Source organism: Eulemur rufifrons, chromosome 4 (genome assembly GCF_041146395.1).
Source record: "Eulemur rufifrons isolate Redbay chromosome 4, OSU_ERuf_1, whole genome shotgun sequence".
Classification (NCBI taxonomy): Eukaryota; Metazoa; Chordata; class Mammalia; order Primates; family Lemuridae; genus Eulemur; species Eulemur rufifrons.
Window position 1 is genome coordinate 70,334,850 of NC_090986.1, and position 13,714 is coordinate 70,348,563.

The 13,714-nt window shown below is 34.3% G+C and overlaps 1 protein-coding gene across 5 annotated transcripts in view; it reads left to right on the plus strand.

The window, feature by feature from the left end:
• The first annotated feature begins 395 nt into the window (after positions 1–395).
• SUPT20H (SPT20 homolog, SAGA complex component) overlaps positions 396–13,714 on the plus strand; it is a 39,143-nt gene continuing 25,824 nt past the window's right edge. For 2 of the 5 annotated variants that reach the window (XM_069467722.1, XM_069467724.1), the window contains exons 1-9: positions 396–523; positions 2,726–2,823; positions 5,372–5,407; positions 6,074–6,132; positions 6,420–6,486; positions 8,655–8,781; positions 9,783–9,886; positions 12,834–12,950; positions 13,062–13,115. In XM_069467722.1, the coding sequence (XP_069323823.1) occupies positions 2,821–2,823; positions 5,372–5,407; positions 6,074–6,132; positions 6,420–6,486; positions 8,655–8,781; positions 9,783–9,886; positions 12,834–12,950; positions 13,062–13,115 (567 nt within the window). In that variant the 5' untranslated portion in view covers positions 396–523; positions 2,726–2,820. Of the gene's footprint in view, positions 606–698; positions 888–2,725; positions 2,824–5,371; positions 5,408–6,073; positions 6,133–6,419; positions 6,487–8,651; positions 8,782–9,782; positions 9,887–12,833; positions 12,951–13,061; positions 13,116–13,714 lie in introns of those variants that run through there. The other 3 variants (XM_069467725.1, XM_069467726.1, XM_069467723.1) reach the window with 3 other exon arrangements.

A 13,714-nucleotide genomic window follows, 5' to 3' on the forward strand; every position in this document is an offset into this window, starting at 1 on the left:
TTTTTAAAAAACATTCAACTTGTTGGCACTCGATATTCGAAGAAGCCGGTACAGACTGGAAAGGTAAATGCAGGTTTGGATGAGGCTGGGCATCATTTGGATGAGCTGGGCAAAAAGGAAAGCTAGTTTTAAGTTTCTTTCACTCTAGAAATTCGACAGGGTTGTCTTCCCTGCAACTAACACCTATACCCACCCGCCCACTTTGCAAACTCAGGCGCCAAGCCTCAGCATAAGCTTGTGGGTCCCACCTCGCGCCCGGACCTGCCTCTCCGCGGACCCTGCGAGAATCGCCCCGGGACGGTACCGCCCCCAGCGCACCAGCCTTCCGGCCGCGGCCCCGCCCTCCCAGCCCCACCCTTTCCGCCCGTAGGCCCCGCCCCGCGACCCAGCTCTACTCGGAAGTGCGGCCGCCGGAACAGGCGGTTGGTCGGGCTGCGACACTGAGCCGCCAAAGGGGTGGGTTGGCGTTGCGGCCGAGCCGGCGGTGCAATCTTGAGGCCTAGCGCGGCGGCTGCCGGCACAGGTGGGCGGTGGCTGGTGGGTGGGACGAACCTTCGGCGGGCAGGCGGACTGGTTAGGCGCGCGAGATCTGGCCGGGGTCAGAGGTGAGCGGACCGCTTCCCGGAGCCCGCAGGAGGAAAGATGTCCCCAGAGACGTTGGGCCCGGGCGGGGATTGAGCCAGCCACTCTCCTGGCGGTTGCTTCCATTGCCTTTCGCAGTGGTGCTAAGCCGTGCTTTTAATTTTAGTTTGATTTTTGGGTTCCAGATACAGGTGTTCTCGGAAACTCGCAAGAATTTTGCGTAGCGCTTCTGCAGAGGCGGTTTTTCGGTGTCCATATTGAATAAAGGCTGGTCGCTCCACTGTGGAGTTGGCGGCGTTTTACAGGTAAAGCCTAAGTTGTTGCAAAAGCTCGTGTAGTTGAAAGACTTAGATCGATCAGAGAAATCAATGGAGTTGATGGTGACATTTAGAATTGTATTAATTATTGATTCTCGCCGTGGTTACCGGGCGTTCAGAAATGAGGTTGAAGAATCGCTGCCCCTGGAAGCCATCTCCCGTCGCTGCCGCATAGTGGGGGGCTGCGTCTTCCAGAGTACAGCCCATCAGAATCCCACCAGGACTGGAAATATGAAGTGATTAGCAAGGTTTTCAGAGTTAGATTGAGTACAGTGTACTATATATAGTTAGATCAAAATTAAGGAAAATTTATATTAGTGTCTGAGCAGAATCAAGTACTTGTTTTAAGTGTTTTTAAAAAACCTAAAACCGGGTTCTGGTTTGGTCTGAAGGTTATAATATTAGAATGTAAAATTAGATATTGAGGGAGTTCTGAATTGAGGTGTAGGCCTGTGATCTTGGGAAAGTCACTCGTTCTGAGTGCCTTATTCTGTAAAATGGAATCGATCATAATGATTATAGTGATTTCCTCACAGGTTATAGTAAATTCTGTGTACAGAGTGTTTGTTTTGTAAGAGTTATACAACGTTAAGTTTTTGTCTGCAGTACTTAAATAATTTAAAGTTAAACCCGCACCCCAATTTAGTGATAAGAAATCTAAAAGTCATCACATTTTGTCTGTAAGTATGTAGTGGATCTTTAGATTCAGTGGTCAAATTTTTCATCTTAACTTAAATTCAACTTAAGCCTCCTATGAACTCTCCAGGGCAAGATTAATGTCTTATTCATTTTTTAAATGATTGTAACTATTAATAAAACTTGTATGGTACCTATGATGTATTAGGAGCTTAGCCCATTTGTTTTAGTTTTCTTTCTTTTTTTTTTAACCTGAACTGGCAAAAACCTAAGCTTTGAGTTTCCCTAAAAACAAAACAGTTTTACATGGAAAATCTTATTTTCTGTCATCAGAAGTTATGCTTTAGCTCAGATGTATAGACACACGGCAGTGGTTACGTGGAGTTAGGTAAAAGAAATAGATTAAAAATAAACTTTATTTACCATCACTCTCAGAGCAAATATTAATGTACCATCTCTGTGCTAGAGAGGATACAGCAGTGGACTTCAACACTGGCAGTATACCTTTGACCCATCTGGGGAGCCCCCAAAATGCTGATAATCACTGTGCCCACTGCCTACTAGTTAATCAGAATCTCTGCGGGGTGGGCATGGGCATTCCACTAGTTAAAGTTTCTCAGGTTACTCTGTCACACAGCCAGGATAAGAACCCCTGTGTTATTGGAATGAGGGTCTTCGTAAGTATCTTGTTTGCTTGAGGAGGGAAAGGACTGGAGGGATTGGAGCTGCATTTGGAAAATGTAGCCTGAGGAATTTGGGAGAATATCAGTAGAGGATTTTTTATCAGCAGGCATGAATGAAATCTATGCGAAGTGAACTGTATAGTGATCAAGGCCAGTGGGCAGGCTAATTTGAATGATACAGAGGAAAACTAAGAACAGCAATAGTGGTGATAGAGAAGAGATTAAAAGCATTTATTGTTTTTCTTCAGGGACATTAAATATTTTTGAAGAAAGTGAGTAATGATTTTAATTTGCAAATTGTATTTTGCCCCACCTAGTTAAAACCTTTTTTCAGCAATGAGTGGACAGGTAGTGTTACATGAATTTTATCGTTACACATTATTAAAAACTGTGTTAAAAATATATGTGCCTAAAGTAATTTTCCTTGTTAATTGCTAAATGCATCATTTCATTTCTTTCTCTTAATGGCCTTATATTAATACTGGGTTTTTGTTTTTGCTTTTACAGTATTATAAGATTGATACTAAGGACATGGTTTTCACCTCACTTCATCAGCACACATAATTTTTTTCTTCTTTTTGGACTCTCTGTTTTATGCCATAATGGTAAGCCACACTTCAGTAGTTCAAATTTGTGTTTTAGAATGTTCTCTTCCTTCATCATCATGAAAATATTTGTACTATATATACAGAAATTTTCTTGAAAGCTGTGCAAATTACCCTAATTGGGAAATTTACTTAGCAATCATGTATAAAATCTCCATAAAATATGTGACTCCTCTCTCAATTCAATCTTAGAATTATTACATCCAAGTTACACAGATAATCCACGTGCTTATATTTATGAAGTATTAAAAATATTTGTCTACCACATTCCAAATCACTGGCAAAGAGGATGAGTATAAATACAAATAAGTTTTTTGGGGGGTGTAGTCATAGGTTTCTCATATTTTAAAGCTCCTCTTTATTTAGATTTTTAAAAATTTTTTTAAAAAATGTAACCTGCTTACTGCTTGTAACATGTTTTAAGCAGCATCAATGCTAGCCTTCTAATGATACATTTCTGTTCACTGATTTATGGTCACTAAACATACTTAGGAGTAGGCATTTGACTTTCGCAATTAAAAAATGAAAGCCAATAGTGAGGGTGCAGAAACACTCAGATGTTTTAAAGAAAATGCATTTGACAGAGAATAAATGAACACTGACCACCATGTTATTCATTTATTCAGATAAACCCCAGTTCTGTGACACAAACTTCAGAAAACATTTAAATATCTTCCTTCTCCTCTTGGGATCTTGCCTATTTACCTGTGCTCTATTAGAGAAAAGTGGAACCGACACAGTGGGGTTCTGGCCTCACCTTATATTTTACATTTATATTACTTAATCATTTCCATCTTAAGTATTTGAAGGAGGCAGTGAATGAATGATGCTTGTGTTTATATATGCAGGTATATCTCAGTAGACCTTTTAAAGTTTTGATTTCAGAAGAAGAAATAATTTACTTGGGATGACTATTTAAAATTGTGCAAGAGTATATATTTGATTGTGTTTATTATAATATTTTCATATAAACATACTTTAAAGTTTCATGTCCAAAATTTAAAAGAAACTTACGTGTTTGTCAAAAGTGTATATCCAGAGTTATGTTTTCATGCTGAAAAGAGTTATATTCAGGAATCTTATCTTGTATTCTGGGAACCAGTTTCATTAGAAATCTGTTCCATTAAGATTTTTTAATAAAGTAAACTGATAGAGATTTATTTTAACTGAACCTTTTGAAATGATGGCAAATTTCAGACTTCACTTACTACATTTAGGTGTTTGATAAGGTGGGTTGCTTTTGATTGCGGTCTAACAAGGTCAGCTTTCCTTCAATGCAAGCAAAATGGAAGAAAATTAAATTAAAAAATAATAAAAAGGCCAGTTATTTTTGTAATCATACAAATTTTTAATCCTTAGAAATGGGGTGGCAGGATCACATAAAACTTCCCATGATTTACAAAAGGTGACAATATTTGTTCTTCCCCCTACCCTCCTGGGTTTTGGTGGGTACTAGGAGTGTTTACCACATGCAACTTTGTAGGTTGAACTATTAGAATCTGGAAAATACAACAGAAGAATTTAGGTCCTTATAAAAAAATTAAATTTCTATGCCCCTGAATGAAATTTTAAAATGACTATCATTGTGAATGAAAAATACTATAACTCTAGATGGTATACAAAACAAAAAACTAGAAAGAGAAATCACTTGGGGTGTATTTAACTTTATTTAGAACCTAACACTTTTTATTCATATGTGTCTTTAGAAAAGAAAGCTTTATAAATGAGGAAGACATAGTTTACCTTCTTCATATTTCTCCCTCTTGCCTTAAAATAAGGGTATCTAAGAAATAAACGAAGGATAGGGATCTCCTAGTAGATCTCAAACCTTACATGGAGTAATATTATGTTTAAATAATTCTAAGATGCATTTTCTTTTAATTTAGTGTTACCAAGTTGGTGATGAGTCTATAATCAATATCTTACAATTATAATTGACATATTTTTTTTCTTAAGGTTACCTAAAATAATGATGCATGCTTATAATTGATGGCATCTTAAATTCATTGAAACATGGTAATGATATAGCCATCGTTTATTGCATTCTTACAGAGACTTTATATTAAAAGTTCTTTGCATTCATGTATTATGAATTTCTGTGTTGATGTTAGAGACCATCACAACCACTCCCAATTTTCAGGGTTTCTAGCAGATTAGGAGAGTTTAGTCTTTGCTTCATTTTGATTGCATATTTATGGCAGTATATTTTCTTAAATGGTGCTCTTAGAAGATTGAAGAAATTAAAGTTTATAAGGTGGTGATAGCTACCATATCTAGCTCTCCCCTATAGCATTCTCCCAAGCACTGACCAGAGATACCATGTGAGCATTTCTTATCTAGTTTGTTGTTCAGATGCCCGAGACTGCAGTATTTTTTCTGTTACATATGTTGATCATATAATGGGGGTGGAGGAGAGAAAACAAAATACATTAGACCTGTTTTAGAAAATGAAACACATTTAAACACTTAATTACAAATGTTAAATGTATATTAAATTATTTTTATGAAAATAACTAATATTACCAAATACACTATTTACTTTTTACAGCAACAAGCTTTAGAACTAGCTTTGGATCGTGCAGAGGTGAGGCGTGACTAAGTTACATATTGAAATAGTATTGTCTTTAATTGGCAAAAACTCAGTGTTAAGAGATTTTTGTATGTGATTTTCAAAGGAATATATTAATATTCTTTTAGGACAAGTATGTGAATAATTTTGCTGTAAATATGTAAAAATACCAGGTGATATTTGGATCATCTGTTACTTGGAATCCATGGATGATAATGCTACGGAATCAAAATTACTTGAACAAGGACATAGAATTTCTAAAATTGTTTTCCTGTTTTGACAAATTTTCTAATTACTCAAAGGAGAAAATAGCTAAAAAAAAAAAAAAAAAAAAAAAAATTAGAGTCCTTGGAGTTAGATATACAATTTTCATACATTAAGCGTATTCTGAACAATCATAAAGCATACTGAGAATATTTCTGACCTGTGAAATCACAGTTGTAAAACTTATGATTTTGCTTATAGCAGTGAAATACTGTGCTAAATTTTAGTGCAGTTTAAATTTCACTTGTTTGTAACATATACTTAGAAGTTGTTTTTCCTACAAGGTATAATTTCACATGAGTCAGAGACTTGAGTGAATAGCCTTTTTAGCCTTACATATGTTTTAGATATACTCAATACAGTTGCTCATGCAGAAAAGCAAAAGGCAAGCTGTTTTCATAAACTTTTCTTTTTTAGTATGTCATTGAAAGTGCCCGACAGAGACCTCCTAAAAGGAAATACCTGTCAAGTGGAAGGTATGACTATTTAATTAATTGATGACATCTTAAATTCATTGAAATATGATAATCACCATTTATTGCATTCCTGCTAGGCACTGAGCTAGAAATGTTATAGGTTTTTTGCATATATTAGGAATTTCTAAGTTGCTGTTAGCTACCATGTGCAATCCCACCCCAACTTTTGGGAAAATAGGGAAAATTTGTAAAAACCTAGGAAAAAACTAAAATAACATTTATGTCATATGATTACTATATTAATGTTATTTTGTATAATTGTTTTATTAATTTTTTTTTTTTTTTAGAAAATCTGTATTTCAAAAACTTTATGACTTATATATTGAAGAATGTGAAAAAGAGCCTGAGGTTAAGGTAAATATAAATTTTTTATGGTATTGTGGCTTTTGAAATATAAAAGAGGGAAATTTGAGGAGTCATATATTAAGCATTTAATGGTTTATGTTTTTGTGAGTCAGCTAACATCTTTTGTAACCAGACTCTAGTCAGTTCTGCGGCTAACCCAGAGCACTGGCTAAACTGGCACCAAACAGATCATCTGCTGAGGTAGGAGTGAAGGAACACTGTTTACTGAATGACAGAGTATCTCACTGGGAAGTCATAAGCAAAGTCACAGATTTATCTTTTGCCTCTACTTCCCCTTGAGAAGTGATTTGTAAACTTAAGATAGGAGAAAAGTAACCTATTTGCTCATGGTGATTTGCACTGGAAAGTCAAAGCAATTACAGGACATGTAGGAAATTCAAGTGTGGTAATAAAAGGTGAATTTGGTCATAAAATGAATTCATAGCTAGTTTAACTTAATTCATTTTTATTTAGCGTAAAGGTATGGGCAGTGGAAATGTAGTAGAAATTGATTTCTTGGTATCTTTTGAACCCTCATATTAGAAGGGCCTTACAGGTCTTCGTAAGCTTCTGTTGTCTGTCTTTAAGTTAGAAATGAGCACCATCTTAGCATTTAAGCAAAAAATAGTTGAATTCCAGTAGTGTCTAACCTTTAAAATCTTTACATGAGGAAAAAAATAATTGTTATAAATAAATCTTAAAATATGTTTCCCATAAATTTTATTGAAGTATACTTGACATACAAAAATTGCGCATTTGATATTTTTTTAAGTTTTGACATGAATTATAGTATACACCCTGTGAAACTGTCTCCACAGTCAATATAATGTACATACCTATCACCTCAGAAACAGAATTAAGATAGGAGAGATACATGCATACATAAAGATTCTCTATTGGCGTTGGTAAGCCACTGTCCAGCAGCCAAATCTAGCCCAATGCATGTTTTTGTAAATGAATTTTTATTGGAATGCTCCATACATGTTGGTCTATCTATATATTATCTATGGCTGCTTGTGAAGTACAAAGGCAGAGTTGAATAGTCGCAGCACAGACTATATGGCCCATAGCCTAAAATACTGTCTGGCCCTTTAAAAAAGAAATTCTCCTACCTCTAGTCTAAATGGATCAACTCAGTGGTGGCCAACTTGTTTACTTAAAGAGGTACACATACTGTCAGAATTTATCTAATTCTGTCTTAGGTCAAATTATGAGAGTTTTCTCTCTTTTAGTCTCTCTTTACTATTTTTTTTTTTTAATTTAACATCAATATGGTTAAGAGTTGTTTACCCTTTTTTTCATTCTCAAACTGCTTATTATAATTCTACGTTGATGATAGATCAAGAATTTCTAATTTCCCTCTGCGTATGGCTGTATATATGATACATGTTTAATATATGTTAATATGTATTTATAAGTATTCAAAACAGAATTTTTTTGAGATCCTGCAAAAATAGATATTCTGTTGACTCAGATATCTTTCCTAAATCAGATGTGATGAAAGAATTTGTTGTGTTTATAAATGGATTTTATTTTAAATCAGGCATTTTTAAAATGGATTTTGATGTATGTCTGTTTGCTGATTGATTTTTTAAACAAAGTGGTTTCTAATGAGCTGTTAAATTGAATTTGCAGAAAATTGTCTTAATTGCTTACTTCCTCCTACCAATTAGATATTTTAAGTTCATTTCAGCTTAGAGCTGTTGAACTTATTTGTATCTTATTTATGCTATAAAATATTTAAGAAATAAATGTGTAATTGTTATCATACAACCAAAGGATGCTGTAAATTTTTCATTTATATTAGGCTTATACTTAATAGAAATTAATTATATACATCTATGTTTTATATATTTACATTAAGTGGTTTTATATTTTGCTTATTTATATATTTTAATTTTTTATGTATTCAAAAGTACATACTTTAAGTATTTATTTTATAGATCACCAATTTTTTTGCATGAATTAATTTGCATAAAAATTAGTAGATTACAATTAAGTTTATATAGCTGTCTCATACAAGTGGCTATAGTTTTGTGAATCTTCCCATATATTCAGGAATATAATGTAGAAGGAGCACCGAAACATTAATTCAGTTCTGATTTTATTAAATCATAGCGTTATTTGTTAAGATTATACTGGATTATTTTCATGAGCTCTGACTCTTTTTAAAGCAGAAATTAAGAAGAAATGTGAACTTGTTAGAGAAGCTTGTTATGCAAGAGAATTTGTCATGTTTAGTGGTCAATCTATACCCAGGAAATGAGGGATATTCTCTGATGCTCAGGGGAAAAAATGGATCAGGTAAGACCCTCCAAAGTACAGCCATCACAAAATACCTCTGCCAGACAGGATGTTCTGTTTTTTAAAAGTAGTTTTTTTAACTTGTTAAACTGTTTGTCCTTTGGATCAAAGATGACTTGGCAGTAAAAGCAGATTTTGATCCCAAATTTTCCTCTTTATGATATATTTTGTTAGAATATTAGAAATTATCTCTAATATAGTTATCCTTCCTGAACATGCATTTGAAAAGTATTCTAACTGGTATGTCTTTGAATTATGAAAGGTATAACTTTTAAATGATTGTCAAAATTTCCTTTCATTCTATTGCTGTTTATATTTTAAGATAATATAAGGTGTTTTAAGGTATGTTTTTCCTTCTGCATTTTAAATATACTGAGTCTAAAATCTTCAAAAGTAAGCAAACTCACTGCCTTTTAAGTAACTTTTGTATATTAAAAATATTTCTATTAATGTGAATATGAAAATAGTCTTAAAATATGCTCAGATTTCACTACAGAGGCATCTAAAAATTTGATATAATATGAATTCTGTAAGGAACTCACCTAGTTAAGAACTTTTTCCTGTGTTGATAATTAATTGTAAAGTGTTAACACCAAGAGAATTTTGTTCTAAAAGTGACCATTTTTCAGATGAGGTACTAAATTATCACTCTGATTTCCAGATTAGATTAATCAGTCTTCAACAAACTTTCAGTTACTTTGATACTGGAATTTTATTATATCATATTCTGATTATTTTGCTTCTCGCTGTGACTTGGATTGTGATGTTATGCCACATGTTTTTCTATAATATATTAGGCTTTTTTTCACTCTCTTATTTACAATTTTATACATTTAAGTCATTTAGCAATATATAATGTGATTCATTTGTAAGACTTAGATAAAGAACATTAGGAGAGCCTTTTGGTTTTAATGTATTTTTTATGAAGAGTCATATAAATTATACAACTAAGCTTTTCAGTTAATATTATCTTTTTTTAAACTTTATGTTTTAAAATTAAGATTCTGAGACCATTCGACTGCCTTATGAAGAGGGGGAATTGCTTGAATACTTGGATGCAGAAGAATTACCTCCTATTTTGGTTGATCTCCTAGAAAAATCTCAGGTACAAAATTTTTCTCTTTAAAACGTCCTGACAGTTGTTATGTGTATATGACTTGTATACATATATGTCAGTTTATGTGTGTTTACATATTTATCTTTTATAAATGGCTATATGGTGTTTTGTGCTAGATGATGTTTAATCTTTATCAGTGTTTCCAACAGTGTTTCGAATCATGAAATGAGACATTATACATAGCTTTATGGAAATTGGTTTATTGTGGTATATTTAACCTTTAGGCTATAGTGAGACGTATAGACTTAGTTCTTCTAAAATTGCTGTAGCAAGTAGCTCAATTGGAAATCTCCCTATAGTTACAATCAAGAAATTATGAAAAAAACTACTTTGAATATTTGTGAAGTTTTTCACTTGGGGACCAGAAACTGAAGAGATCTGTACATCTCTTCGTAGCCAGCCTACGTCATCACTCTCTTTCCCTGGTCTTTTTCCTTCCTACTGCCTTGGCTTAACCCCAGTCTTACTGTATACTTCACTGAGGAAAAAGAAGCCATCAAATGAGAACTCCTGTTTCTTCCTAACACCAGTCAACTATTACCCCTACATCTTTCGACACTTTCTGCCTGTCTTCCTGTTAAAATGGATGAAGTATGGTGTTCCAAAAGTATCTATGCCTTCCATTTGTTTTCTGGATCCTCCCCTTCCTTTTCAAGGACTTGGAACTATAACTTCCCTCTCTTTTATTTTTTCTTCGCTAGTAGGTGCATAATGCAAGCATACTGTACTATATGTTGAGCATCCCAAATCTGAAAATTATAAACCCACATGCTCTAAAATCAAAACTTTTTGAGTAGCCACGTGACACTTAAATGCTTATGGGAACATTTTGACTTTTAGATATCGGATTTTTGGATTAGGGATGCTTAATCTAAGTAATATAATGCAAATATTCCAAAATCTGAAATACTTTTGATTCCAAGCATTTCAGATAAGAGATACTCAAGCTGTACCTCCCAACTTTTAAAAAAAATCCTCCCTTGACCCCATATCCTTCTCCAGCTACTGCTGTATAATTCTGCTCCTCTTGACAACAGAGCTACTCAGAGTTATCTATAATTATCATCTCCTTTTTTTCACATCCCGGTCTTTCCTCTATTCACCTCATTTGGCATTATGACATCATTTTACAGAGACTGCTTTTGTCAAAGTTACCAGTGATCTCCATGGCACTAAATCCGTTGGTCACTCTTCTGTTCTCATCCTAATTTGTCTCTTAGCAAAGTTCAATGGAAATAACTACCCACTTGAAATGCCCTTCTTTTGGCTTCTAAGACATCACATTCCAAGTTTTCTTCTTCCTTCTCTAATCCTTCAGTTTTATTTGCTATCATTTCTGTTCCATCCATAAATATGTATGAGTTTTAGGATGCAATCTTAGGTTCTGTCTTCATCTTTGGTAATACTCTCTTGCTGAATGATCTCAACCTGTTTCATGGGTTTTTCAAATGTTACTTACTCCCTTACTTACATGTCTCCCCATCACCATTCTACCTAACTTATGTATTTACTTGGATATAACAAATTTAGTATGATAAAAACAATTTTTTTTTTTTTTTTACCTCCAAACCAGTTCCATCACCAGTCTCTTCAGTCTAACAGATGACCCTACTTTCACCTTCCACATTCAGTCCATCTGTAAATGTCAGCTCTATGGCCATGACCTGCCATGGTTACCTTGCTGAACTCCCTGCTTTTATTACAGAACACCAGGAGTCAGTTCTCTGCAGACAGCCAGATTAAGTTTACAGGACAAAAAAGCAAATATCCCTGCTTAAAGTTCTCCAGTGCTCTCTTCCTGGACAAAACCCCTGTTTTCCTATTTGTCTTTATCTCCTAATTCTCATCCTCACTTACTACACTCCAGCCACCCCTGCCTTCTTTCCGTACTAAAGCACTCCAAGCTTATTCCTACAGTAAGGCCTTTTCATCTGCTCTTCCTTCTATCTGAAACAATCTGTCCCAGATGTTTGGCCTTTTCTTGTGATTCATATCTCAGCTGAAACATCATTCCCTCAAAGAGGTTTTTATCTGAGCATACACTCTAAATTAGCCCCTCCCTATTTATTTCCTATGTGGCATTCATCACTATCTAAAATTATCTTGTTTCGTTTACATGTCTATTGCCTGTCTTCCTACCCTGAGTGTTATGTCACCACTGTATCTGTGAAGCTCCTTGGATAGTGACTAACACATAGCATGCATTGTAGTTGCTTGGAAAATATGTATTTAAAAGAATGAGGCTAAGAATGACTGGTAACATGGAGGTCACAGTACCCACTGAAAGTTCTGAACAGGTAAAAAACGTGATACTATGAGTGACCATATGACAAGTTATAATTAGCAAGACCTCAGTGATAAGGGGTCTCACATTTGAGCGTAGAAAAGACTAGAAAACAATATTTTTTATTTGAATTTTATAGTTAGCTTTCCTCTTGTTAAAATAGGCTAGGATTTTATTTCTGGAAATTTAGCAGAGCAAATATAGAAGTTATATCTAGAAGCTGAAACTCTGGCAGGGTCGATTGGCAGTTTATAACAACAAAAACTTTATAATAATGACGAAGTTAGCAAAGTATAACAGCGAGCCAGTGAGCTTCAGAAGAACAGCAGTTCCAAGGATCTGTAGCATTAATAGTATGTAAATGCCAAATGTCAATCTGTTGACTTTGTAGATGCCAAAGCCAATCTATAATTAGAAACCGTTTTAACAGTTTTAAACTGCTTCTTGAGTCATAGTGATGAACATGAGATAGTTCCTCTTAAAAAGTTTATATAATGTTAAATCCACTCTATAAAGGGAAATCTGTTGAAGAGTATGTGAGTGGCCAGAAATAGTACATGAGTGTAAAGAATGTGAAAAATTTCATATAAGCCCACTTATTTGGGCTTTTGAAAAAGATAACAGTTACATAAATATTTTTACCCAAAACAGGTGAATATTTTTCATTGTGGATGTGTCATAGCAGAAATACGTGATTACAGGCAGTCCAGTAATATGAAATCTCCTGGTTACCAAAGCAGGCACATTCTCTTACGTCCAACAATGCAGGTAAGGAGTGTTGGGTATTATTTTAGATTTTAGGTGAAGTTTTATTTATTAAATGTCTTTATATGTTTTTGTATTTAGATTAATGGGTTTTTAAATTTTTATTTCTTCTAGACTTTAATCTGTGATGTACATTCAATAACGAGTGATAACCATAAATGGACCCAGGTTAGTTGTGTTTTTTTTTTTTTTTGAATACCAAACAGGCAAAATATAGGATGAAAAAAAACTTACTAAGTTAAGCAAAAGCTGTTTTCTGCTTATCTTTTTATTCATGAATAAAATTTGACACCTTTTGTGAAAAACTGGAATTCCTTTATGACCTTTGGAAGTTAAGCGTCTGTTTTTACATTCAGTAATCCCTCAAGTTGCTGAGGACCATGTCAGGGTCAGGCTGACTTAATGTATTCTGTGTGAAATTTAGTTCTTTATCCCTGCAACAGAAGAAAAATATTTTGCTTTTAACATGGCCACAGATAGATACTGATTTTCTATCATCTAACATTCTAAAGCAGGCCTAGTATGTCTATCTTTGCCATTTATACTGATTGCCTGAGAACTAGGGGAACTCTTTTACGCTTGAGAATAGCTGGTTGACCCTCTAGTTCTTGCTCAACAGTAAATGAGGGGACTTCAAAAAGTTCATGGAAAAATGGAATTGAAATATAAAGATAAAAATATAAACTTTATTTCTCAACATAAACTACATCCAGTTCAAGACACTTTTGTAAGCAGTGATACTGGCCATTTAGTCCATCCCTAAAGAA